The 27,658-nt window shown below is 44.5% G+C and overlaps 3 protein-coding genes across 6 annotated transcripts; 1 reads left to right on the plus strand and 2 right to left on the minus strand.

Moving 5' to 3' along the window:
* The first annotated feature begins 486 nt into the window (after positions 1-486).
* On the plus strand, positions 487-10,318 carry LOC110489268 (kelch-like protein 31). Of its 3 annotated transcripts, none has more exons than XM_021561944.2 (7): positions 487-642; positions 2,978-3,086; positions 4,687-5,192; positions 5,337-5,683; positions 6,044-6,343; positions 6,510-6,685; positions 8,295-10,318. In XM_021561944.2, the coding sequence occupies exons 3-7, from the start codon at positions 4,748-4,750 to the stop codon at positions 9,133-9,135; spliced, it is 2,109 nt and encodes a 702-aa protein (XP_021417619.2). In that variant the 5' UTR covers positions 487-642; positions 2,978-3,086; positions 4,687-4,747; the 3' UTR covers positions 9,136-10,318. The 3 variants fall into 3 exon arrangements, with proteins under 3 accessions (XP_021417619.2, XP_021417618.2, XP_021417617.2); XM_021561943.2 differs by having other exon boundaries at positions 3,018-3,086; XM_021561942.2 differs by lacking the exon at positions 2,978-3,086 and having other exon boundaries at positions 488-642.
* Positions 10,319-11,769: 1,451 nt separating this feature from the next.
* LOC110489326 (60S ribosomal protein L11) lies at positions 11,770-14,118 on the minus strand. The gene is made up of 6 exons (XM_021562053.2): positions 14,044-14,118; positions 13,193-13,343; positions 12,959-13,065; positions 12,450-12,581; positions 12,209-12,319; positions 11,770-11,849 (listed from the first exon to the last, which is right to left on the minus strand). Exons 1-6 carry the CDS (start codon positions 14,047-14,049, stop codon positions 11,820-11,822), a joined length of 537 nt encoding a protein of 178 aa, XP_021417728.1. The 5' UTR covers positions 14,050-14,118; the 3' UTR covers positions 11,770-11,819.
* Positions 14,119-21,530: 7,412 nt separating this feature from the next.
* Positions 21,531-27,457, minus strand: LOC110489275 (cyclic GMP-AMP synthase). 2 transcript variants are annotated; one of them, XM_021561960.2, is made up of 7 exons: positions 27,128-27,457; positions 26,405-26,703; positions 25,878-26,110; positions 23,367-23,595; positions 22,835-23,119; positions 22,589-22,688; positions 21,531-22,457 (listed from the first exon to the last, which is right to left on the minus strand). In XM_021561960.2, exons 2-7 carry the CDS (start codon positions 26,697-26,699, stop codon positions 21,920-21,922), a joined length of 1,680 nt encoding a protein of 559 aa, XP_021417635.1. In that variant the 5' UTR covers positions 26,700-26,703; positions 27,128-27,457; the 3' UTR covers positions 21,531-21,919. The 2 variants fall into 2 exon arrangements, with proteins under 2 accessions (XP_021417635.1, XP_021417633.1); XM_021561958.2 differs by having other exon boundaries at positions 26,405-26,706.
* Positions 27,458-27,658: the final 201 nt, after the last annotated feature.

Genomic DNA, 27,658 nt, shown 5'->3' on the forward strand with positions numbered 1-27,658 from the left:
CTTACAGTTTTTATCATATATTTTTGCCATCATTAGTTATTGCCTTTACAATACTGGTATTCAGATGCTAATGTATTAATAATCAATACAATTATGTTGTTGTCAGTATCATAGTGCATGCCTCCTTTCTTGTTGATAGAATCTCTACAACATCCGGTGCATCAACAACCCCATCAAGGTTATCCACTACTTTGTTAAAATAGCACCAGAGGCCCTTCCTGATGCGTGTACACACACACACACACACACACACACACACACACACACAACACAGAGAGATAGACTGTGAGACAACAGAAACTTGAGCACAGCATATTGGCATAGTCTGCTCAGCCTAGTGGCTGAAGGGGGTGGATGGCAGAGGGCTGGCCACATATGGAGTATTTTTGGTGGGGAGGGAGAGGGTGCCTGCATTTGGAGTTGTAGGTGGTGTGAGCTGGAAATTAGGGAGGGAGGGGGTCTCATTTCATAGACTTGGTTGGAACCCGACTCGCTCAAACACTGAACCACAGTGCACTGAAAGACAGACAGAGGACGGAGGGACAGAGGAAGAGAGCGCAACCTGTGAGAGAAAATCAACAAAGTGAAAGAAAGCCAAGAAACAAAGAAAGAAGAGTGAGAGGAAAGTGGGTGGAGAGACAGGTAAAGCATATTGACTGTATTTTTCTCTAACTATTTGCATGATTCTTCGACTCATGATTTATCCAACTTGATGAGATAGCCTATCCTAATCATAAAGCATTTATATATATTAAGTAATATGTTGACATTAGAAGTTGCACTGCTGCGCTCTTGTATTTCACCAGAACCTTACAACTTAACCATTGCCAATAATACAAACTACAAGTGTGCAGACATTGGCATGAAAGACATACCCAAATAAGAACCTTTTCAAACATTTCATCACCTAAAATAATGGATGTAATCACATTGACTATAGCATCAATTACACACTATGTATAATCTGAAGTTGCATTTTATTTCACTCACACTCACAAACAGTTCACGTGAGGCCAAGTTGATAGCAGGATGCATACGAGCTATAGCCTCAAAGGCACAGTGTTGCTCAGCATCTATAAATAATCTCTGGAGATAGGCAAAGGATATCTGACACTGGGGGAGGTGGGAGTCGGACGCATGATGGCATTGTGTACCGCACAGAGTTCTGGGCTTTGAGATTTTATTTAACCAGGCAAGACACTTAAGAACAAATTCATATTTACAATGACGGCCTACCCCGGCCAAACCCTAACCCGGAGGACACTGGGCCAAATGTGCGCCGCACAATAGGACTCCAAATCACGTCCGGTTGTGATACAGCCCAGGATCGAACCAGGGTCTGTAGTGACACCTCTAGCACTGAGATGCAGTGCCTTAGGCCGCTGCGCCACTCAGGAGCCCAATTTTGCATCAACACTGTTAGACAACAGGTAGTGTTAGTGCTAAGGAACATTCTTTCAGGCTTTGTTTTTGTTTTGTCACGGTGTCACCTACTCAGCTACCTCTACCACGTTCCAATATCTTTCCTGTCGATTTTGATCCATCTCTGCTATTTTCCTTATGTTCATGCCCCCTTTTCATTTCTGTCCTCTTTTTTCTTTAGCTTCATAAGATGTTCTGTCTGTTCCTAGCCTATCCCATATGATGTTTTTCATAGGATCTGGTAGTTTTCCTACCAACTCTGACCCTCATCATCCTCGACAAAGACACCTTTTCCGTATGGAGGTTATGGCATACTCGGTCACTCCAATACACATTTGAGAAGTACACTCAATCAATCATTCACATTTATTTATAAGGCCCTTTTTTACATCAGTAGATGTCACAAAGTGCTATACAGAAACCCAGGCTAAACCCCCAAACAGCAACCAATGAAAATGTACACCACTACCTCCCAACATTAAGCTCTGCCTCAGACCTCAACTAGCTTACATTATTTTTTCACAAAGATTCACATGCATACTGTATTAGATTATCTGCCTCTCTCACTCCCCTCCTACTCATTCTCTCTGAACTTGATGTTTTCAAATATCCCCGGTCAGTGCAGTGGATGATGCTTGTGACTGGGCTGTGTTCCCCCCCATATGGAGAGGGGAACAGGACAGCAGCTGTTGTTGGTGTCATATGAGAGAGAGCTGACACTGGGAGATAGTTAGTTACATGCCAAAGGGCGGGTGTGAGTAGCCACCTAGTTGGATGTCGCAACACACCGCAAAAGAGATGAAACAGCAGTGACCAGTGATGTACTGTACCACTAATAATATCTTGTGACAGACTTGCCAAAATCGAGTAGATGGCCAGAGGCCACCGCTTACTCAAGATTTGTTCTGGGTGCCAAAATTATAACCTACCATTACTGATCTATAGCTGCACCAGAGATTCCACTGGGCACAGACGTCAATTCAACGTCTATTCCACGTTGGTTCCAGTGTGTGCCCAGTGGGATGATAACTATCGGAATGATGGGGGAAAGTGATCCCTGACAGTTTGACCTAAATTGTTGCCTGGCCAGGCCTTCGTGAGAAGTGCAAGTGAAGATAAGCATCCACTGAAACGTCAACAACACAAGTAGAGGCTGCTTATGTAAGAAAGAACCTGATATTTCTGAGACCACTTTCTTAAATCTTCTCCGCTGGTGGGCAAGAACCTGACCACCAAAGGAAGACATTTGCAAAGGTCTAAGAATATTCAGCAAGGTTCTAGAAATGTAGCTAACAATGTGACATGATTACATCAAATGAAAATAACCTTCACATAGCACATTAACCCTCACAAATATCTGTGACAACGGTTGGTGGGAGTCACAGCTGCTGTGTCATCTCCCATACTGGACGCCCCATGGCAAATAGACACAACAATGGAACATCAGACTTCATCACAGGAACCAGAAATAGCAGCACATCTATTTATTCAATGAAATTACTATCTCTTAAAACTGGTACTTCATATATTGAGGAGATGTACACCCCTTTGATAGGTCAAGGATGATTGGTGACCCATATCCACTGCTTCTGTAGGTGATCTGTAAACAACAGTCTGGACATAAATAACCTTGGCTGAGGGTCGATCTCCGACAGGATCTCCATGTATGTATTTTCATAACACACGTGGTGGAAAGCACCTGCACTCTGACATGTTGTTTACTCTGACTTTGGCCATGGAAAGGTATAACGTTTACCGAGAACATCAGCAGCATGGAGTGAAAAATCTCCATGGTTTTTGAGAGAGAAACAAATGTCCTTTCACACAAAACATATACATATTATCTCCTTTCTTGCCACTCTTTTTATGAATCTGCAGAGGAATATCACAAGGTAAAATGTTGAATTTCTGTTTCTATTTGTACATGTCAAAACAGACTCAAAATGAGACTCTTTGCCAGAGTAGAACACCCAGGGGTCAATTCCATTACAACAAATTACCGTGAAATACTTACGAGTCCTTTCCCAACAATGCACAGTTAAAAAATAAGAACAATTTAAATAATAACAGGAGGATTAAAATAAACAAGAATGAGGCTATATACAGGGAAGAGTACCAGATCAATGTGCAGAGGTACGAGGTACTTGAGGTAGATATTTACATGAAGGCAGGGTAAAGGGATCTTGTTGATGATAATGACACTGTACCCTTGTAATCAAAGGGTTAGTCATGATTAGGTTGTCCCACTATGATCATTTTAATTGCCCGTGATCCTTTGTATTTTATATCTATAAAGGCCACAGTCCCAGCTTGTCCTTCTGTGTTTATTTACAAAGTGATAAGCACTGAATGAAAGTAATTTAGGTATAGTGTGTCAAATCACTGGGAGGATATGATGAGGGGCAGGTATGGGGTGTGGAACCAGAGAGGTGGTTTACTGGGTAGTAATCCAAAGCTATACTCGCTTTGCCCTTCGTATATTTTTAGGTGACATGAGTGCGCCTGTGTATCTGTAATTGAAGTTGCCATGGATGTTGAGCTAGTGAGATGTGTGTATTTTTCCAAGTATGTGTTACAAGTGTGTGCTTAGTTTGTCGTAATGATTGAGACACTTTGAAACTTGAATAACCAGCATGTGTATAAGCAACGTTTATACTTCATTTCTAATTCAAAACTAAGAGACTATACAGGATCATACGGTATATTTTTCAAGTGTCCTTCTAAAACTCCCCTCAAGTTTCTCACATTTTTATATAGGACCATTTAAAACATGAATAAGATTCACAGTGTTTCTGTTGCTGAAATATAGTGGGAGTCTGTAATTTGAGTATGAGTACAAGCACGTGTGTCTGGCTGCTATAAACCATAAACCTGACCCGAAGCACCCTCAGAAATCTGAAGCTGTCAATCACACACCCCTCTTTTTTTAGACTCCGTCTGTGATAGAGAGCAAGATAAAGAGTATATGTCGTTACTTTTTCGCCATGGCCTTTTTCTCTGATGTTGTGGTACTTAGTACTTCTCTTTTTCAGGTCCTGTGTGCTGTCGCACTAAAACTGACCAACCCCACCTACCCACCACCCTTACACACACGTGTCTGTCAATCTGTTCCCCTTCTGTTAGCAGTAGAGAACACATAGCTAGTCTAACAGTCACTCAGTGTTTCAGTGGTTGTTTATCAATGAAGAAAGTCCACCGTATCACACTCAGTAAAACATCTACTTTGTCAATTTGTTGATTAGTTGGTCTGTCCTCATCCCTCAGTGCTTCAGTCAGAACTCGAGAGCCAAAATCTTTAACCCAACTGTTAAAAGTAGCTGTCGCCATGGCCCCCAAGAAGAAGATCAATCGTACAAAGGAGATTGCCATGGAGCCAGTTGTCACCCAGGTGAGCACTGTTACTACTCAGATGACAGGAGGAGGAGTGGTGGTGGTGGAGGGCGTGAAGAAGATCGAGGAGATGGCTGCACTGGATATCGTGCAGCTCAACCACATCAACCTCCCCCTGCCCCCTCCCATCATCAAGCCCGGAGAAAAGGGCCTGGGCCTGGGCTGTGAAGTGACCCGCCCCCTCCACGGCAACGCCCTGCTGGAGGAGCTGAGCCGCATGCGCCAGGAGCGTTTCCTCACTGACCTGGAGCTGGCCTGTAAGACCAAGGCCTTCGACGTGCACAAGCTGGTCATTTCTTCCGTCAGCCAGTACTTCCGGGAGATCCTGGCCAAGGACCCCGGAATGAAGCGTCTAGAGCTGTCGTCGCTCTCCCCCCTCGGTAGGTTTCAAACTTAACCGCCTAGCATCTATAGCTGACATTTATTAAAGGCAGGAACTGTCTTGTTTGGAAACGTATCTGTCAAAGTCCACATGAATAGACAAAAACACGAATAAAGCGATGATATTTTCCACTTATTCTCAGGCCTGGCCAACGTGATCACCTTCGCCTACCTGGGCCGCGTCCACATGTCCCTGTACACCATCGGCTGCACTGTGTCCGCCGCTGCCACCCTCCAGATCCCCCAGCTGCTCCAGATGTGCATGGACTTCCTGCTGGCCGAGATGAACGTGCAGACGTGCGTGTACGTGTGGAACATCGCCGCCGCCTACGGCCTGATTCCCGTGCGCGACGCGGCCCGCCGCTTTGTGCTGGAGAATTTTGTCGCGTTCACCGAGACGCCCCTGTTCAACCAGCTGACCCTGGAACAGATCACAGCCTTCCTCCAGGAGGACAGCCTGCTGCTGCCATCTGAAGTCACTGCCTTCCAGGTCAGCTCCGCTCACCTTGCTTTACCCTACTTTTCTGCATGTAATAACTGTCTTAGGATCAGGTCTCCTCATTCCCTACCCCCAACTACAACCATTTTGAGCGAAACCTAAATCAATCCTCAGACCAGCTGTTAAGGACATGATATAGCCACATGACCCTAGTACACAGACACTTGGCAGGCTATTTGACATCCTACTGTGAATAGAAATACTCAGTCAGTATAACTCTCTGTATGCATGGTTATTAATACACAATACCAGTAGGAATGAGAGACATAGCAAGGAAGCAGAGAGGGAGTGGTATTTATAAGCCGAATCGAATAAGATTCTAAGTATATTTCTGGTTTCATTCAACCACAGTTGGCCATGAAGTGGCTGGACTTCGACCCCAAGCGCCAGGTGCACGCCGCCGAGCTGCTGTCCCACGTGCGCTTCGAGACCATTCCTGCCAGCGAGCTGGTCAGCGAGATCCAGCCCGTGGCGAGGATGATGATGGACCCTCACTGCCACCGCCTGCTAGTGGATGCCATGAACTACCACCTGCTGCCCCACCAACAGAACACACTGCAGTCTCGTCGCACGCAGGTGCGTGGAGGACAGGCCACCCTGCTGACTGTTGGGGGGCGTCCCTCCATCACCGAGCGGGCACTGAGCAGAGTGGTGAGTGTGGCGGATCTTGTGGTGGGCTAAACATTAGGCAGAGGTCAAAGACATGATGAAGAAGTTAACCAACATTTTAGAAAACTACTGTTTCACCAATCACCATGATTCAACCGTATTATCCGAAATGAGAAGTGTTATGTTGTTGACGTTGGTTCCCTTCCAGGTGCTGTGGAGAGATCCACGTGAGGGTGCGGCAACCTGGCGTCACCTTTCCCAGCTACCCGCTAAGAGCTTCAACCAGTGTGTGGCTGTGATGGACGGCTTTCTGTACGTGGCAGGAGGAGAGGACCAGAACGATGCACGCAACCAGGCCAAGCACGCTGTCAGCACCCTCAGCAGGTACATGGATATCCTGTATAACAACAGCAAAAAAATAAACGTCCTCTCACTGTCAACTGCGTTTATTTTCAGCAAACTTAACATGTGTAAATATTTGTATGAACGTAAGATTCAACAACTGAGACATAAACTGAACAAGTGCCACAGACACGTGACTAACAGAAATGGAATAATGTGTCCCTGAACAAAGGGGGGGTCAAAAGTAACAGTCAGTATCTGGTGTGGCCACCAGCTGCATTAAGTACTGCAGTGCATCTCCTCCTCATGGACTGCACCAGATTTGCCAGTTCTTGCTGGGAGATGTTACCCCACTCTTCCACCAAGGCACCTGCAAGTTCCCTGACATTTCTGGGGGGAATGGCCCAATCAACCTCCGATCCAACAGGTCCCAGACGTGCTCAATGGGATTGAGATCCAGGCTCTTCGCCGGCCATGGCAGAACACTGACATTTCTGTCTTGCAGGAAATCCCACACAGAACGAGCAGTATGGCTGGTGGCATTGTCATGCTGGAGGGTCATCTCAGGATGAGCCTGCAGGAAGGGTACCACATGAGGGAGGAGGATGTCTTCCCTGTAACGCACAGCGTTGAGATTGCCTGCAATGACAAGCTCAGTCCGATGATGCTGTGACACACCATCCCAGACCATGACGGACCCTCCACCTCCAAATCGATTTCGCTCCAGATTACAGGCCTCGGTGTAACGCTCATTCCTTCGACGATAAACGCAAATCTGACCATCACCCCTGGTGGGACAAAACCGCTACTCGTCAGTGAAGAGCATTTTTGCCAGTCCTGTCTGGTCCAGCAACGATGGGTTTGTGCCCATAGGCAACGTTGTTGCCGGTGATATCTGGTGAAGACCTGCCTTATAACAGGCCTACAAGCCCTCAGTCCAGCCTCTCTCAGGCTATTGCGGACAGTCTGAGCACTGATGGAGGGATTGTGCGTTCCTGGTGTAACTCTGGCAATTGTTGTTGCCATCCTGTATCTGTCCCGCAGGTGTGATGTTCAGATTGTTGTCCTGTCTCCTTGTAGCGCTGTCTTAGGCGTCTCACAATACGGACATTGCAATTTATTGCCCTGGCCACATCTGCAGTCCTCATGCCTCCGTGCAGCATGCCCAAGGCACATTCACGCAGATGAGCAGGGACCCAGGCATCTTTTTTGTTTTTGTTTTTCAGAGTCAGTAGAAAGGCCTCTTTAGTGTCCTAGTTTTCATAACTGTGACCTTAATTGCCTACCTTTTGTAAGCTGTTAGTGTCTTAACGACCGTTCCACAGGTGCACGTTCATTAATTGTTTATTGTTCATTGAACAAGCATGGGAAACAGTGTTCAAACCCTTTACAAAGAAGATCTGTGAAGTTATTTAAATTTTTACGAATTATCTTTGAAAGACAGGATCCTGAAAAAGGAACGTTTCTTTTTTTGCTGAGTTTATGTATTAGCAAACACCCACACATGAGAAAAGTAACTGACTGGGTCCAGACCTTAACATATTATAAGGCAGCAAAGCATACTTGAGTGTTCATTGATTATGTGTAGATTTCATTTCAATTTAGACAACTTCATATTCTTACTCACCACTGTTTATCTCTTCCTCCTCAGGTACGACCCTCGCTTCAACACCTGGCTGCATCTGGCTAGCATGCGCCAGCGCCGCACCCACTTCAGCCTGGTAGCCACCGGCGGGCGCCTGTACGCTGTTGGCGGCCGCAACGTGGAGGGCCTGCTGGCCACCACCGAGAGCTACCTGCCTTCCTCCAACATCTGGCAGCTCAAGACGCCCATGGAGATGCCACGCTGTTGCCACGCCAGTGCCGTGCAGCCCTCCGGAGACATCCTGGTGACCGGCGGCTACATCAACTGTGCCTACTCGCGCTCCGTGGCCTGCTACAACATTGAGACGGACACCTGGAGTGAGAAGGCCAGCCTGGAGACCCCCCGAGGATGGCACTGCTCCTCCACCCTGGGAGGGAAGGTGTACGTGGTGGGTGGTAGCCAGCTGGGCCCCAGCGGAGACCGCGTGGACGTCCTGTCCATGGAGGTGTTCTCCCCAGAGAACGGTGAGTGGAGCCGGGCCTCCCCCTTGCCCCTAGGCGTGAGCACGGCAGGCCTGTCGCCCCTCGGGGAACAGCTGTACCTGATGGGTGGCTGGAACGAGGCCGAGAAGCGCTACAAGGCGGCCGTGCAGAAGTACACCCCGGCAACAGACAGCTGGTCCATGGAGGAGAATCTGCCCGAGGCCACTGTGGGCGTGTCCTGCTGCACCCTGACCCTCCCACCCCGCCACACCCCCCGCAGGCAACAGCACCGCAACACCCCAACAACCAAAGAGGAGCAGCAACTGCCACAGAGAGAGAGAGCAGTGTGGCCCCACAGTCCATCACTGCCTAAGAGCGAGATTTTTAAAAATAAAATAAAAGAGGAAGATGTAAGGGAGGAGTGATAGAGATGAAGGAGAGAGGAGAGCTGTAGACAGAGGAACAGAGCAGTAAAGAAAGGAAAGTTAAAGATGGAAGGCAGAGTGAATTAACTCCTATACTGGTATGACAACAGCACATTAGGGAGTTCAATGGAATGGGGCCTATGTGGTTGTTGAATGTGAATATGACTGTAAATTAAATCAATTTGCAGTATGTGTACAATATGTATTGCAGTTAGTAAAGTGGAACATGTAACGACTGTGGTGATTACGTGTGTGTGTTTGTGTGTGTGTGTGTGTGAACATTCTGGAGTGAATGATAGTGTCTGGGTGTTCTACATTAAGTCATACAATCTTATGACAAATATTGCAATATGATTTTCAGCAAAACGTTAAACATTTCTCATTTTTAAAAAACAGCGAATATATGTATTTATAATACTATGTGTATAGCAGAACTGTAAAGTATGTTTGTCTGAAGTAGTTTAGCTCAGAAAAGTTTTATTATACATACTTTTTTTTTTAAGTGCAATGAAGTGTTGCAGTGACTGCTGAAGTATAGGTGGACAAGGTTAGAGGTCAAAATAACATGATTACAATGTCACCCACTGACGAACACAGGTAGAGAATGTCTGACAGGGCGATAGCCCAGCAAACTGTGACCCTGACCTATTCGCAGGCCTCAGAATTTCCACCTACCAGAAACAAAACAGCAGACCTTTGATTCTGAAATTAAATAGGTGACCGTTTAGAGATTTGGCTCAGGTCATGTTTTGTATTTAGGCCATGGGTTCCAGCTCACCTGTGTTTGTTATAGAGTCGACCTCCATCCAGGCGATACAATGACAAGCTACCAGGAATCAGTAAAGCTACCAGGAATCAGTAAAACTCCCATAGATGGGAACCTGCCTAGAAAAAAATAGGGGTCAAGTAAATGAGGACTCAACTATAATGTCATTGGATGCTAATTAGACTTATTTGATTGGAGGAATCACTCTATTCGTCTTACTGAGAGTTGCTGGCACAGGGTAAGTGTGTGTTGGTGCTTTTGGCATTTACATAAGCAGCCCAATTCATTTCTTTGACCAATTAGTAGAAAAATATCTGAAAAGGGCTGCCTGTGTAAACAGCCATCGTCTGTCCAGACAAGCAATTCCAGAGGCAACGTAACCCTGGTGTTTCACTGAATAAAGCCAAACTGACCTAAGAGGATCTTTTTTATTTCACCTTTATTTAACCAGGTAGGCTAGTTGAGAACAAGTTCTCATTTGCAACTGCGACCTGGCCAAGATAAAGCGTAGCAATTCAACACATACAGTTACACATGGAATAAACAAAACAGTCAACACAGTAGAACAAAAGAAAACAAAAAGTCTATATACAGTGAGTGCAAATGAGGTAAGTTAAGGAAATAAATAGGCCATGGTGGCGAAGTAATTACAATATAGCAATTAAACACTGGAACGGTAGATCGGCAGAAGATGAATGTGCAGGTAGAGATACTGGGGTGCAAAGGAGCAAGATAAATAAATACCAGTATGGGGATGAGGTAGGAAGATGGGCTGTTGACAGATAGGCTAAGTACAGGTGCAGTGATCTGTGAGCTGCTCTGACAGCTGGTGCTTAAAGCTAGTGAGGGAGATGTGTCTCCAGCTTCAGAGATTTTTGCAATTCGTTCCAGTCATGGGCAGCAGAGAACTGGAAGGAAAGACAACCAAAGGAGGAATTGGCTTTGGGGGTGACCAGTGAGATATACCTGCTGGAGCGCGTGCTACGAGTGGGTGCTGCTATGGTGACCAGTGAGCCGAGATAAGGCGGGGCTTTCCCTAGCAGACACTTGTAGATAACCTGTAGCCAGTGGGTTTGGCAACGAGTATGAAACGAGAGCCAACCAACGAGAGCGTACAGGTCGCAATGGTGGGTAGTGTATGGGGCTTTGGTGGATCGGTTTATTTCAAACCTCAAAGGTAACTTGTGGTCACATTGTCCAGGAAACGATTTCTGCATTTTCTATTGCCACTTTCTCTAAAATGGCATGAAATAGCTGCATTTGGAAGCATAAAATCCCCCATGACTGCACCAACTCGTCTCCGACACCCTCCCAAAGGCATTCTGAAGAGCTAGGAGACAGCTGCTTAAATTCATGATTTCAAGAGCCATGTGACCTCCAAAAATAGTATCAGACAAACTCAATTCCCCCAGACTACTCATTTTAAGAGCCAATACTGCCATCATGTGCCAGAATAATGAAACACCAAGTATTACACACACAAACCGTTCAATACAACTGGCTGCACTTAGGAAAGTACACATCTGGCAAATCACTCAAAATCAAATACATTGTCTCCATCATGCTTTCTGATTTTATAATAATTTCCCCTTTAATAGCTTATGGTATAATTACAATTTGAGCTTCAGAGGCCAAAGCTTCAACAGACCCCTAGTATTCTGATTTTGAGAGACTAAGAGAACATACTAACATGTGCTTGTAAGGAGCAAGCTCCATTCTTTCCAGAATCTTGACCCATAAGCGCAGTCTGTCCTTTGAGTCAGGTTACTGCCAACAGTTTCCTATTATGCAGAATTATAAATGTGGATTACTCAACATAAAATTCAGCATATGATTCATATCACTTCAATGACCACAGAACCAAACACTGGTATTTTTCCATTTTATTATAGTTATAAACAAGGTCAACGATGGTTCTTTACTTCCCGGGGAGGATGATACCGTCATACTAAAGGGAAAAAAAAGGAAAAAATGAGATGCTTAGCAAGGAAGTCTACTCAAGCTGCACACAAAAAAGCCATCAATTTTATATTACACAGGTAATTCAGACTTACTATACAATACGAGTCAGCAGAGTTCTTACCAACAGCATTCAAGCAGCAGAAGGCAATCATACTTGCATGGGGGCACTGAGTGCAGGCTTTTATTTCAGCCAAACAGTAACCGCCAATTCAAAATGATCAAAGTCAACATTGAAGACCAAATTATTGATTAGTAGACTCAGGAGTGCGTTACAGCTTAATTGGCAACACACAGCAAATAATCTGCAGGTATGACTGCCCACCCTGTATAAGAGAACCCACACACCTTCTGCTGGAACCAGCGCATGGCTTCCTCTTTGCGGATGCGGTGCCTGAAACCAATGCGGCCCGTTTTCTGCTTCTTGTCAGCAATGCTGAAACCGGGTCTGCCCAGGACCTGAAAACAAAAAGAGTGAAAGAAAGAGTGTGGTTCAAATTAGAAGACATGTAAAACCCTATCGTATCCCAACTGGCAGGTAAAATCAACTTTAAAAAAAAAATATTCTAAAATATGTGAAGCCACTCACGACGTAGAAGTCCAGTCCGTAGATACCGATGCTGGGGTCGTACTTTATTCCCAGATCAATGTGTTCCTGGATGCCAAAGCCAAAGTTGCCGGTGTCGGAGAAGTTGTTCTTCCTCAACTCGTACTCACGCACCTTTGGAAGAAACGAGGTATTCCATTTAGCAGGGGCAACATGTTGCAACATTAGGCAATATGCCTAAATACATTGCTAATGTGGACAATGGTCAAAGTTGACACCTTGCCAAATCAAATCACCATTGGCTGAGGATGAACACAAGTGATTCAACTTAACCATAAGTATACAGAACTCTAGGAAAATAGAAATAGGGGTAAATGTTACGACTACACTAAGCCCTACCCTAAAGGGTGTCAGAAAGAAACATTCCCTTGGCAAATTAATGGTGATTATGAGTTTTGCATAGTCAAACCCACATCCCAAAACACCCATGCAGTGGTTGTAATAAATATAGGTGTAGTAAATGGACAGTGTATAAAATATTGAAAACTCACCTTGAGACCCTTTTCCAGGATCTCCTCAGCCTTAGCTCCACGGACGGTACAGTGGACAGCAATCTTTTCATTTCTGCGGATGCCGAACGATCGCACAGTGTAGCGGGCTGAGGGGTACAGGGGGAGGAAGACTTCAGCACAAACATTTTCCACTAACAACATGTCAATCAACAGGGTAAACATCAAACACACAGCCACAGATGATCATAAACAAAACAGGCATAGGATACCTACCCTTGGAGAAGACAGGGGTCTGGCCTGTGAGCTGCTCGAGCACCTTAGCAGCACGGGTCAGTCTGTCACCACTCTCCCCAACACAGATGTTCATACAAAGCTTGCGGATGCGAAGCTCACGCATGGGGTTCTCCTTTTTCTCGCTCTGTTCCTGTTGAAATCAAACGTTGGCATTAGGGAGGTTAACAGTTACGTTTCGTAAGTTTCGCTAGCTACATCAGCTGTCCGCTATGCAGCCAGGCTGGATAGCTAGCTAGTTGCCAAAATAGCAACATGTCGATATTAACTAGCTATTAAATCCTGGTCAATGTCAATAGATACCCAAACTGGCGATCTTTAGGCCGTTTCCAAGCAGCCACACATGTTTACACTGACAAATATATTCAAAAACGTGATTCAATGTGTTTAACTTCCTGGCTAAATAACCAGATTCCTGCCAACAGGACATGCCGGTGCATATCCTATGGCTTATCGTCGGCTGCTACTAGCCACCTTGCTAAGGTGTGTTTACAATGTTGCAGTCAATTGTACAATTACGTGAATGTTCATATTTTCACTGTTCGCATGTTAACGTTCTACCGATGTCGCGTCAACTGTAACAAAGTACTGAGAAACTTATTCGGAGAGAAACCTAGACTTCAACAGCCATGTCACTTTCCCCAACATACGCTTCAATTAAAAGCAAGGACCCATATTTTGTGCGTAATACAACTTTGTTTCAATAGTGCACATTAACCTACTCATATCTGGTTATAAAAACAATGGGTTTTTGGCCGTATAACGCTGATGATTGTGGATTTAAAAGGTAACCCGCGAAATCTTGCCTCCTTATACGTAAAACCTGCACTCACCGCCATGTTTGATCACTTGAAGAGGACGACACATTTCCGGGCCAGCGCATTTATAGGGAAGTGTATAACTAAATGAGCCCTACGTAAAATCACGCATTTGAAGAAAGGTTCCATAGGCGCACAAATTCAATAATAAAACAGTATATATAATTATTCAATTGCGCTTATATAAGACTGTTTAGATTCAAGAACACAATAAAATTGTTTATTTAAAGCAAAATTACAAGTGGAAAATGTCATCCCTATTTTTTTGCCTGATTTGCATGTTTTTTTGGCATTAATTAATATGTGTCACATATCAGTTTTCAAACAATGTAAAAAATAATAATAATAATTGAGTTAATAAAGCTGCATGCAAACGTGGTCTCTTTTTTGGACTAAGGCTGCTCCAAAATGCAGGTGTTTCTGCCTAGCTCAGTGCTGGGAAGTGGAAAATATGGAGCTTAGGGGTTGGTAATGTCCTCTAGTTGTGCCGTGATTGGCTCCGTGTACTGTCACTCATGGGGACACTACGTCACCGCAAAATCTAAGGGGACAGCTCGAAAATTCAAGCCCTTGGGTGCTGCCTAGAGTTACATTAGAAGTGCCCATCCAAGAAGGCTCAAGGTCATTGGCCACAGATAAAATGACATCAAATCATATTATATCTACCGTGGCTTTGATTGGACTGATCATGTCAACATCATACTTTCTAAATCTTAGCTAGCAAGCTAGACAAGCAGTCATCATCTTGAATCACATCTACAATCTACTGGAAAATCATTTTCAATCCTTGTTTTATGAAGATAAATTATAGATAAATGTATTGATGCTCATCTGCCATTGGACATAAACATTACACAACAAGTTTGAAATCGCAAATTCAACAATGAGTGGTTTGGAAGGAATCAGTGGCTAGCTGCAAGCGTTGCAAGCAATCACCAGTCTGCTATTCAGTGGAGTGGGTGTGTGGTCCAAGTCTGGGTTTAAGAGTCTCTTTACCAAGCTTAAAAGGATAAACATTCATGCTGTCAATCCAGCATTACTTCTGCCATGTTTAAAACAACTGGAAACTCGGAACTGGGAAATCTCAGACTTCAGTGAGTTCAAGACAACTGGGAACTCTGAAAAAAAGAGCTCCGACTGGGAAAATGGTCATCCAACTCGGAATTCCAAGTCGGGAACTCAGGCGTCTTTCTAGAGCTCTAGAAATCACACTGACGTTGTGATTCTACCTTGTTTTTTTCCAGTTCCCAGTTGTCTTGAAAGCACAATAAATCCATGCCATATGTTGATGACACAATTTGCCCACAAGGACCGCTGCGCCACCTTCTTTTTCAAGTGAGCACAGCACAACAAGGTGAGTCCAAAAATGTATTGTATGCTGCTGCATAAATTATAGAAAATGCCAGCTAAGAATGTAATAATAAGAGTATGTTGTTTAGTAAGCTGTTAGTAGCCCATGTGCCTCACCCTAATAATTTGGTCCCTTTCCCCCTCATAACTTAGCCTACTGTTCTGACTTTGTGGTGCACATGTAGCCTCAAATCAAATGTTATTGGTCACATACACATATTTAGCAGATGTTATTGCAGGTGTAGCGAAATGCTTGTGTTCCTAGCTCCAACAGTGCAGTAGTATCTAACAGTGCTGTAGTATCTAAAACAATTCACAACAATACACACAAATCTAAAAGTAAAATAATGGAATTAAGAAATATATAAATATTAAATTGAGCAATGTCGGAGTGGCATTCATTACAGTAGAATAGAATACAGTATATACATATGAGATGAGTAAAGCAGTATGTAAACATTATTTGAACATTATTAAAGTGACAAGTGTTCCATTACTAAGTGGCCAGTAGCCTATTTTAGAGAAATGTAAGCATTGAATATTATAAAACCTTTCATTGTCTGCTTACAGCGCATTCGGAAAATGTATTAAATAGTTTTTTTCCTCATCAATTTACACACAATACCCAATAATGGCAAAGCAAAAACAGGTTTTTAGAAATATTTGCAAATGTATTCAAAATAAAAAATGGAAAAACCTGTTTTCGCTTTGTCATTATGGGGTATTGATGAGGACAATTAAAAACAAAATACATTTTAGAAGAAGGCTGTAACGTAAAAAATGTGAAAAAAGGGAAGGGGTCTGAATACAATTTCAGAATGCACTCTATATACCCCCTTTATTTATCCTACGGTTCTGACTTGGTGTACAGGGAGAATAATGTAAGAATGGCCCATGTTCTGAATTCTGTTGCTGTACGTTTAAAGTGCTGAAGAAATAGTTATATTGACTACGTCCGTCCTCGTTAATGTCTTAATTGAAATGACAGATTGCCCCGTATCTGCTCGTCGTCCCCTTACAGTCTGTACATCTCAATTGTCAGTAGAAAACACATTTTTAAGCAAGTCACCCATATCAGCTATTATTTATCCTACGGTTCTGACTTGGTGTACAGGGAGAATAATGTAAGAATGGCCCATGTTCTGAATTCTGTTGCTGTACGTTTAAAGTGCTGAAGAAATAGTTATATTGACTACGTCCGTCCTCGTTAATGTCTTAATTGAAATGACAGATTGCCCCGTATCTGCTCGTCGTCCCCTTACAGTCTGTACATCTCAATTGTCAGTAGAAAACACATTTTTAAGCAAGTCACCCATATCAGCTATTTTTTTTTTTAAGAAAGTAAATTAGGCTGAATGAACTGTTTCGCTGCCAGACAAGGCTCCACTGATAGCCAGATGTAATAGTGGTAAGGTTTCACTCCATGGTGGTGAAAAGAAAGCTCTGCTGTTGGGATAGCTTTATTTAAACAGTTTGTGGGCACTGTTTGTCACCGTTATAGTGCAATTAATGTATTGTTTAGTGTTGTTGCTTTGCTGGCATGCGTTTATTATTTTTTTGCCCCACCAAGATTTACATGCTAAAATCGCCACTGCAGATCACACTTTAGTATTTGATGTCCTAAGGTTCCTGGTTAAAATGCTTCCTCGCTAGCCTAACTTCCTTTCATGGGCAACAACGCGACAGGCTAGTTTCTTAACATTAGCCTACTACATCTAGCTACATATTGAACTTCCATCCTCTCAGGCCAGGGGCACAATGTATGAATTTATGGTTAGATCAGAATCACCATTATAATCATTGGCCAGTACAGAGAATTAAGTAAAACCACAAGTCCAAATCCCTATCTCCATCCATGGCTAATTTAAGAAAGCGATCATTTTAGCAAGCTAGCTAGCCACCGGAGGACAACGACACAAGAAGATGCAACAAGTTTTTTCTGTAAATGATGTTTGGCTTGTGATTGGTGTAAAGCCAAATCCAAACTGGCTTCCCTTGACCTTACGGTCGGATACCGAGCAGTTGCCATACCAGGTGGTGTTGCAACCAGTCAGGATGCTCTCGATGGTGCAGCTGTGGAACTTTTTGATGGTCTGTGGACCCATGCCAAATCTTTTCAATCTCTTGAGGGCGAAAAGGCATTGTCGTGGTCTCTTCACCACTTTCTTGGTGTATTTGGACCATAATAGTTTGTTGGTGACGTGAACACCAAGGAAATTTAAGTTCTCAACCTACTCCACTACAGCCCCGTCGATGTGGATGGGGGCCTGTTCAGCCCTCCTTTTCCTGTCGTCCACGATCATCTCCTTTGTCTTGCTCACGTTGAGAGGTTGTTGTCCTGTCACCACACTGCCAGGTCTCTGACCTCCTCCCTATAGGCTGTTTCATCGTTGTTGGTGATCAGGCCTACCACTGTTGTGTTGTCAGCAAACTTAATGATGGTGTTGGAGTCGTGCTTGGCCACACAGTCGTGGTTGAACAGGGAGTACAGGAGAGGACTAAGCACGCACCCCTGAGGGTCCCCCCGTGTTGAGGATCAGCGTGGCAAATGTGTTGTTGCCTACCCTTACAGCTTGGAGGCGGCCTGTCAGGAAGTCCAGGATCCAGTTGCAGAGGGAGGTGTTATGTCCCAGGGTCCTTAGCTTGGTGATGAGCTTGTGGGCACTACAGTGGTGAACGCTGAGCTGTAGTCAATGAACAGCATTCTCACATAGTTATTAATTTTGTCCAGGTGGAATAGGGCAGTGTGGAGTGCGATTGAGATTAAGTAATCTGTGGATCTGTTGGGGCGGTATGCAAATTGGAGTGGGTCTAGGGTTTCCAGGATGATGGTGTTGATGTGAGCCATGACCAGCCTTTCAAAGCACTTCATGGCTACCGACGTGAGTGCTATGGGGCAGTAGTCATTTAGGCAGGTTACCTTCGCTTTCTTGTGCACAGGAACTATGGCGGTCTGCTTGAAACATGTAGGTACTACAGACTCGGTCAGGGAGAGATTGAAAATATCAGTGAAGACACTTGCCAGTTGGCAGCGCACGCTCTGAGTACATGTCCTGGTAACCCGTCTGGCCCTGTGGCCTTGTAAATGTTGACCTGTTTAAAGGTCTCGCTCACACAGTCATCCGGAACAGCTGGTGCTCTCATGCATGCTTCAGTGTTGCTTGCCTCAAAGCGAGCATAACAGGCATTTAGACTGTCTGGTAGGCTCACGTCACTGGGCAGCTTGCGGCTGAGTTTCCCTTTGTAGTCCGTAATAGTTTGTGAGCCCTGCCACATCTGACGAGCGTCAGAGCCGGTGTAGTAGGATCCAATCTTAGTTCTGTATTGACACTTTGCCTGTTTGATGGTTCATCTGAGTGCATAGCAGGATTTCTTATAAGCGTCCGGATTAGTGTCCCGCTCCTTGAAAGCGGCAGCTCTAGTCTTTAGATTGGTCGGTACTTAAGTATTCAGACCCTTTACTCAGTACTTTCTTGAAGCACCTTTGGCAGCGATTACAGCCTCAAGTCTTCTTGGGTATGACACTACTAGCTGGGCACAACTGTCTTTGGAGAGTTTCTCCCAGATCCTCTCAAGCTCTGCCAGGTTGGATGGGGAGCTTCGCTATTTTCAGGTCTCTGTGCAGATGTTAGATCGGGTTCAAGTCCGGGCTCTGGCTGGGCCACTCAAGGACCTTCAGAGACTTGTCCCAAATCCACTCCTGCGTTGTCTGTGTGCTCAGGGTCGTTGTCCTGTTGGAAGCTGAACCTTCGCCACAGTCAGGTCCTGAGCGCTCTGGATCAGGTTTTCATCAAGGATCTCATTGTATTTTGCTCTGTTGATCTTTCCCTCAATGCTGACTAGTCACCCAGTCTCTGGTGCTGAAAAACATCCCCACAGCATGATGCTGCCACCACTATGCTCTCCGGTAGGGAAGGGACCAAGTTATCTTCCAGATGTGACACTTGGCATTCAGGCCAAAGAGTTCAATCTTGGTTTCATCAGACCAGAGAATCATGTGCCTTTTACTGAAGAGTGGCTTCCACCTGGCCACTCTACCATAAAGGCCTGATTGGGGCAGTGCTGCGGAGATGGTTTTCCTTCTGGAAGGTTCTCCCATCGCCACAGTGGAACTCTGGAGCTCTGTCGGAGTGACCATCAGGTTATTGGTCACCTCCCTGACCAAGGCCCTTCTCCCCCGATTGCTCAGTTTGGCCTGGCGGCCAGCTCTAGGAAGAGTCTTGGTGGTTCCAAACTACTTCCATTTAAGAATGATGGAGGCCACTGTGTTCTTGGAGACCTTCAAAGCTGCAGACATTTTTTGGTACCTGTCTCGGTGCTCCTTGGACAATTCTTTTGACCTCATGGCTTGGTTTTTGCTCTAACATGCACTGTCAACTGTGGGACCTTATACAGTGCCTTGCGAAAGTATTCGGCCCCCTTGAACTTTGCGACCTTTTGCCACATTTCAGGCTTCAAACATAAAGATATAAAACTGTATTTTTTTGTGAAGAATCAACAACAAGTGGGACACAATCATGAAGTGGAACGACATTTATTGGATATTTCAAACTTTTTTAACAAATCAAAAACTGAAAAATTGGACGTGCAAAATTATTCAGCCCCCTTACTTTCAGTGCAGCAAACTCTCTCCAGAAGTTCAGTGGGGATCTCTGAATGATCCAATGTTGACCTAAATGACTAATGATGATAAATACAATCCACCTGTGTGTAATCAAGTCTCCGTATAAATGCACCTGCACTGTGATAGTCTCAGAGGTCCGTTAAAAGCGCAGAGAGCATCATGAAGAACAAGGAACACACCAGGCAGGTCCGAGATACTGTTGTGAAGAAGTTTAAAGCCGGATTTGGATACAAAAATATTTCCCAAGCTTTAAACATCCCAAGGAGCACTGTGCAAGCGATAATATTGAAATGGAAGGAGTATCAGACCACTGCAAATCTACCAAGACCTGGCCGTCCCTCTAAACTTTCAGCTCATACAAGGAGAAGACTGATCAGAGATGCAGCCAAGAGGCCCATGATCACTCTGGATGAACTGCAGAGATCTACAGCTGAGGTGGGAGACTCTGTCCAAAGGACAACAATCAGTCGTATATTGCACAAATCTGGCCTTTATGGAAGAGTGGCAAGAAGAAAGCCATTTCTTAAAGATATCCATAAAAAGTGTCATTTAAAGTTTGCCACAAGCCACCTGGGAGACACACCAAACATGTGGAAGAAGGTGCTCTGGTCAGATGAAACCAAAATTGAACTTTTTGGCAACAATGCAAAACGTTATGTTTGGCGTAAAAAAAAACACAGCTGAACACACCATCCCCACTGTCAAACATGGTGGTGGCAGCATCATGGTTTGGGCCTGCTTTTCTTCAGCAGGGACAGGGAAGATGGTTAAAATTGATGGGAAGATGGATGGAGCCAAATACAGGACCATTCTGGAAGAAAACCTGATGGAGTCTGCAAAAGACCTGAGACTGGGACGGAGATTTGTCTTCCAACAAGACAATGATCCAAAACATAAAGCAAAATCTACAATGGAATGGTTCAAAAATAAACATATCCAGGTGTTAGAATGGCCAAGTCAAAGTCCAGACCTGAATCCAATCGAGAATCTGTGGAAAGAACTGAAAACTGCTGTTCACAAATGCTCTCCATCCAACCTCACTGAGCTCGAGCTGTTTTGCAAGGAGGAATGGGAAAACATTTCAGTCTCTCGATGTGCAAAACTGATAGAGACATACCCCAAGCGACTTACAGCTGTAATCGCAGCAAAAGGTGGCGCTACAAAGTATTAACTTAAGGGGGCTGAATAATTTTGCACGCCCAATTTTTCAGTTTTTGATTTGTTAAAAAAGTTTGAAATATCCAATAAATGTCGTTCCACTTCATGATTGTGTCCCACTTGTTGTTGATTCTTCACACACCACTTGTTGTTGATTCTTTATGTTTGAAGCCTGAAATGTGGCAAAAGGTCGCAAAGGGGGCCGAATACTTTCGCAAGGCACTGTATAAACAGGTGTGTTACTTTCCAAATCATGTCCAATCAACTGAATTTACCACAGGTGGACTCCAATCAAGTTGTAGAAACATATAAAGGATGATCAATGGAAACAGGATGCACCTGAGCTCAATTTCGAGAATCATAGCAAAAGGTCTGTTTGTTATTTTTTTATACAGTTCTAAAAACCTGTTTTCGCTTCGTCATTGTGGGGTATTGTGTGTAGATTAATGAGGAACAGTTTAGAATAAGGCTGCAGCATAAAAAAACCTGGAAAAAGGAAGGGGCCTGAATCATTCCCGAATGCACTGTATATACAAATACAACATTTTTACTTTTGGGCTAAATGTTTCATTGTGTTTGTCTAGAGCAAAGACATGATTTAGAGAGAAATACAAATCTGGAATCCTATCCTATGTTATACTGTTTCAAAATGGCATACCATTTTCTACAACTGCATGTCATTTTACCACCATCTGTTGTAGATCATCTGCTGTACTGTCTCTGCCACCTTCCTACCACCGATGGGCAGGACAGACACCTCTACAGGAGGTAACAAACATAGACAAGAACCATAACCAAAGCCACAATTTTGAACATTTGCTCAAAGGATTTCATCTCAACAACTTGGGGTGGCAGGATGACAGGATACTGGATAACAGGAGTCTGCTGTACAACAGGGGAAAGCTGGGGCTGGGAGTCACTGTGGGAGTGTACTGCCAGTGGTGGGGCAGGAGCCGGGGGCATTAAAAGGGGAAGCCCCTGTCTCCTCTGGTCCTCCAGAGCCTCAATCAGAAACACCAAAGCTTTGCGCGGGAAGGTTGGTGGGGCAAAGAGGTTGGAGGTGGGGACAAAGAAATGGGGGAGCAGACCACTTCTTGCGTGGCCCTCCAGGGCCCTTAGGAGGTGCATGAAGCAGGCAGGCAGCTGACGGGGCGTCCACAGGGAGTCCTGGGCCCTGATCGAGAGGGTGTGTAGGAAGGCTGTCTTCCCGTGGTAGGAGCACAGAGCATCCAGCTCTTGAGGGTAGCGTTGCTTCAGTCCCTCGATCAGGCACTTAAGGAGCTTGAAGCACTGCTTACTAAACGAGAGGAGGAGAGAAAGGGAGGTTTTGTTCATAATATCAATCACTTCACATAAAGGTGTTTGTTCAGTATTAGGGCTAAATGAGTCACAGGTGATAGTAAACGGTGTTGTAAAGTGAATTCTGACCGGCAGCACTTGGTGGCAGAGGTCTCACAGCAGGTCCTCTTGTTCCCATGAGTCTTGATCAGTTCCTTTTCTATGTGAGAAAAGGAAATCCTCCAACTCTCTGCAGGAGACAAAGCAGCAACATTTCAATCAAAGGGAAAATATCATTCACATTCAGTGTATCAATCATGTATCTGTCACAAAAACTATACACATCCAGAGTCATGCACCTATGGCTCTGGCACAAAACAACAATGTTCCACACACCTTTAGCTGCCTCACTAAGGTTTCGTCCCGGGGGTTTCTTGGGCACAAAGAAGCAAGTTTGGTGGGTGAGAGAGCGCCGGGTCTTCTTCCCCAGCCAGTTGTCCACATCTGGGCCGGCGCGGGCAGCCAGAGGCCAGCCCTGTGAGGAGGGCACTTCCAGGGCGGGCACCACATCCACAGAAAGTAGTTCCTGTTTCCCATTATCCACCTCCAACAGGGAAAGGGTCACCGCTGGTGAGTTTGGACGCTTCCTATTCACAACCCAACGCCAGCTATTTCCAGGCACTGGTGATCAAAGAACACACAAAAGCATACAGGCAACGTCATGTCATATTTAGACAAAACAATGCCCCAGGTGGTTGGAGATGTGGACTACGACCACTGACCTCAAAGGCTCAAATAATCATATTGACCCCTCAACAACATAGCATCTACAGACAAACCAATTGTACAAGATATACAGTATGGGTATGTTCTCATTTGTATGACTGCATTCGTATACTCTCAGGTGAATATAGACCAGTTACCACACCTCTGTAGGTGCTGATGAACTTGCGGACCAGACGGTGCATTTCACTTATGATCTTGCTGGCTGAGATGGTGACCCCATCGTCCAAAAGGAAAGACCGTATGTGGGAACGGGTTGATCGGGATAGGGCGACTTCGTAGAAGAGGCCGTGGTATTGGTCCAGCTCAGTCATTTTGAGGCGGGAAGGAGACTGGAGCTTCAGCATCATGTCAAACTCATTTGGGTTGAGTATCTGTTGGCACACAATGGCAACAAGTACAATTTACTATTTATATACTATTTTGTTTCATTCACAGGATTATAATAAAAGTAAAGTATACTCACTGAATGAAAAGGGCAGGTTTGACTGACCCAGATGAACTCACAAACAGCAACACTTGACATTCAACACAAGAAGAACAAGGACCTCCATGTTTGCATGTCATATTTCCTTATTATGTACAGTATGTGATACTACAGTTGAAGTCGGAAATTTACATACACTTAGATTGGAGTCATTAAAACTTGTTTTTCAACCACTCCACAAATTTCTTCTTAACAAACTATAGTTTTGGCAAGTCGGTTAGGACTTTGTGCATGACACAAGTCATTTTTCCAAAAATTGTTTACAGAGAGATAATTTCACTAATTCACTGTATCACAATTCCAGTGGGTCAGAAGTTTACATAAACTAAGTTGACTATGCCTTTAAACAGCTTGGAAAATTCCCCAAAATGATGTCTTGGCTTTAGAAGCTTCTGATAGGCTAATTGACATCATTTGAGCCAATTGGAGATGTACCTGTGGATGTATTTCAAGACCTACCTTCAATCTCAGTGCCTCTTTGCTTGAGATCATGGGAAATCAAAAGAAATCAGCCAAGACCTCAGAAAAAAAATGTAGACCTCCATAAGTCTGGTTTATCCTTGGGAGCAATTTCCAAATGCCTGAAGGTACCACGTTCATCAGTACAAACAATAGTGTGCAAGTATAAACACCATGGGACCACGGCAGTCATACCGCTCAGGAAGGAGACGCGGTCTGTCTCCTAGAGATGAACGTACTTTGGTGCGAAAAGTGCAAATCAATCGCAGAACAACAGCGAAGGACCTTGTGAATATGCTGGAGGAAACAGGTACAAAAGTTTTTAAAAAGAAGCGTCCTCTCACTGTCAACTATGTTTATTTTCAGCAAACTTAACATGTGTAAATATTTGTATGAACCTAAGATTCAACAACTGAGACATAAACTGAACAAGTTCCACAGACATGTAACTAACAGAAATTGAGCAATGTGTCCCTGAATAAAGGGGGGGTCAAAATCAAAAGTAACAGTCAGTATTTGGTGCGGCCACCAGCTGCATTACGCACTGCAGTGCATCTCCTCCTCATGGACTGCACCAGATTTGCCAGTTCTTGCTGTGAGATGTTACCCCACTCTTCCACCAAGGCACCTGCAAGTTCCATGACATTTCTGGGGGGAATGGCCCTAGCCCTCACCCTCTGATCCAACAGGTCCCAGCTGGCCATGGCAGAACACTGACATTTCTGTCTTGCAGGAAATCCCACACAGAACGAGCAGTATGGCTGGTGGCATTGTCATGCTGGAGGGTCATCTCAGGATGAGCCTGCAGGAAGGGTACCACATGAGGGAGGAGGCTTGCAAGCCAAAAGACACCATCCCAACCGTGAAGCACAGGGGTGGCAGCATCATGTTGTGGGGATGCTTTGCTGCAGGAGGGACTGGTGCACTTCACAAAATAGATGGCATCATGAGGTAGGAAAATGATGTGGATATATTGAAGCAACATCTCAAAACATCAGTCAGGAAGTTAAAGCTTGGTCGCAAATGGGTCTTCCAAATGGACAATGACCTCAAGCATACTTCCAAAGTTGTGGCAAAATGGCTTGAGGACAACAAAGTCAAGGTAGTGGCCATCACAAAGCCCTGACCTCAATTATATAGAAAAGTTGTGGGCAGAACTGAAAAAGAGTGTCCGAGCAAGGAGGCCTACAAACCTGACTCCGTTACACCAGCTCTGCCAGGAGGAATGGGCCAAAATTCACCCAACTTATTGTGGGAAGCTTGTGGAAGGCTACCCAAAACATTTGACCCAAGTTAAACAATTTAAAGGCAATTTTTACTAGGATTAAATGTCAGGAATAGTGAAAAACTGAGTTTAAATGTATTTGGCTAAGGTGTATGTAAACTTCTGACTTCAACTGTATATGTTTGAGGTGAGGATTTGTTTTTGCTGTATATGTTCGTGGAAAGAATTGACGGACAGCAAACATTCCTATCAGTGTTAAGGTGGGGCATTGGTGAGGGGGTAAGAGATTTACCGGTAATGCAGGACAGGCAGACATATTGCAGTATTGGCTCATCGATACTGCCTAATCAGTCACTCAGGGTTAATGTTAATCCATATTTTTTTAAACACACCTTAAGTGGAAATGTGGATAATTTGCTGTTGGGTTCATGTGTTTTAAATGAGCTGCCAGCCAGAGACATATCCCGTCTCATGGTGTGAGTTACCTTGACCATCTCGTAGTATGAACCACTGCTGAGCACAGAGGCTGACTGGAAGTAGGGCTGCTCGTCACTGTTCTTGAGGAAGACCAGCAGGCTTTCCCGGAGATGGTTGACCAGGTCCACGGCCCACTGCCGGTCACTCTGGCGGAGCTTAAGGTCCTGGGCCCGAAGCCTGATCCAACGGGCCAGCTCTGGGGAGATAGGGGCCAGCTCGTCCCCTGGTTTGGGGATCTTGGCTGTGGGCAGATTGATGTATTGGCTGGACTGTCTCAGATGAGCATAGTATTGAAGCATGAATGGTGTAATTTTCAAACTGTTTTACAGGATTATGCACACATGAACTTCATCTACAAGACATCTTTCTGTCTCAGAGGCAAAAAACTCACTCAACTCAGAATGTCAATTCTAGCTAGATTAATGAACATAACATGTTACTGATTGTCTTAGCATCTTTAACATACACTGATACACACATCAGATGAGGACAATCAACAATAGCATTGAAGCGAGCAGGTCTAACATGCTATTACCTGCCAGGTGTGGTCTCTGCCTAGGGAGGTGTGAGGTTAGTGTGGCTGGGGTACTGGCATTTCCATCATCCAGACCCAGCAATGCCCCAGTCTGAGAGTCCTCTATAGGGCTACCTCCATCTCCGTCCAGAAACCCACCCTCCTCTGCCTCTCTGCCCAGGCTAGGTTGGAGGTCGATGGGGGTGGATGGGGTCCTTCTGAGTGGTGGAGTTGTCTGATGCTCTCCAGAGGGTGTGGATGGAACTGAGCTCTGTCTCCTGGAGGATGATCCCCTCTGAGGTGTGCTTCTGTTCATCTTTCTACTTTGATCAATGCACACAAACACAAATCAATTCAGAGAAACTATATCTGCAAGTATGACATAAATATAATTAGAATATCCTCTTCCTTCTAGGTTGAATGTATATGGGATAGGACTGCTCAATAATAAAAACCTACCTCACTCAACCTTTAGTGGGTGCTTATAAACATAGCACCACAGAGATCATAATAAATTACTAAATTTGATGTAATTTTAGTACAATGAAAGTAATGCTGAGGTCCTGCCATGAGGAATTAACACAATTGTTGTTTCCAAGACCTTACCCGAACCACAATGACCCCAGCCCAGGCTACATGTTACTCAAGACAACCTGGTTTGTGACATTTTATTCATAATCCAGGACCGATTGTTAAATAATCATTCAACCATTGTGAAATGTTACACGGGTTGTGAAGATTTACCTGCTATTGCCGTCTTTGTCACAAATATCAGCTTGGTAGGGTGACAGACTGAGACGTCGCTTTTGCTCTTCTCCGTGTCGGCTCACTTACTGTGTTCCTTCTCTCTGTGACAGCATATCCCCGTTTCCTGCCACTATTCCCATTTTCGCTTTCTATTTCCCAAGTATGATGTCACATTATAAATGAAAGATAAAAGAGCATTGCCCCTCCTTTGTCTTTTTAGCAGTGGATGACGGGTGACGGGTTGATACTGAACGTAAAACTGTAAGAGGTTTTCACGAGAGGATTGTATAGGTACCGTCATAAAAATATTATTCTCTACTAGGTTCGTGAAAGCTTGCCATTTTGTGCGAAAGCTTTAATATTAAGAAGGGGAAAAAAACACTGGCAATTAGTTTATCTTTCAGTAACAACCCCATAATTTAACAGTAGACGAAATTTACTGATGTACAATTTCCTACAGGGCAGACACTTTTCTGAAAGTATGCATTTACAGTATTGACATGTTTAGCACCAGCACTTACATTTCTG

This window comes from Oncorhynchus mykiss, chromosome 32 (genome assembly GCF_013265735.2).
Source record: "Oncorhynchus mykiss isolate Arlee chromosome 32, USDA_OmykA_1.1, whole genome shotgun sequence".
Lineage (NCBI taxonomy): Eukaryota > Metazoa > Chordata > Actinopteri > Salmoniformes > Salmonidae > Oncorhynchus > Oncorhynchus mykiss.

What these genes read in the sequence shown, in the direction of transcription:
- LOC110489268 (XM_021561944.2), top strand. Translation starts at nt 4,748, where the DNA reads ATGGCCCCCAAGAAGAAGATCAATCGTACAAAGGAGATTGCCATGGAG. An exon ending in CTGAAGTCACTGCCTTCCAG is followed by an intron (nt 5,684 to 6,043) that starts GTCAGCTCCGCT and finishes ATTCAACCACAG; the next exon opens with TTGGCCATGAAGTGGCTGGA. An exon ending in GCTGTCAGCACCCTCAGCAG is followed by an intron (nt 6,686 to 8,294) that starts GTACATGGATAT and finishes CTTCCTCCTCAG; the next exon opens with GTACGACCCTCGCTTCAACA.
- LOC110489275 (XM_021561960.2), bottom strand. Translation starts at nt 26,699, where the DNA reads ATGAACAGAAGCACACCTCAGAGGGGATCATCCTCCAGGAGACAGAGC. An exon ending in CCTTAGTGAGGCAGCTAAAG is followed by an intron (nt 22,689 to 22,834) that starts GTGTGTGGAACA and finishes TGTCTCCTGCAG; the next exon opens with AGAGTTGGAGGATTTCCTTT. An exon ending in TCTGCCACCAAGTGCTGCCG is followed by an intron (nt 22,458 to 22,588) that starts GTCAGAATTCAC and finishes CCTCTCGTTTAG; the next exon opens with TAAGCAGTGCTTCAAGCTCC.
- LOC110489326 (XM_021562053.2), bottom strand. An exon ending in GACCCCTGTCTTCTCCAAGG is followed by an intron (nt 13,066 to 13,192) that starts GTAGGTATCCTA and finishes TGTACCCCTCAG; the next exon opens with CCCGCTACACTGTGCGATCG. An exon ending in ACGGACTGGACTTCTACGTC is followed by an intron (nt 12,320 to 12,449) that starts GTGAGTGGCTTC and finishes TTTTGTTTTCAG; the next exon opens with GTCCTGGGCAGACCCGGTTT.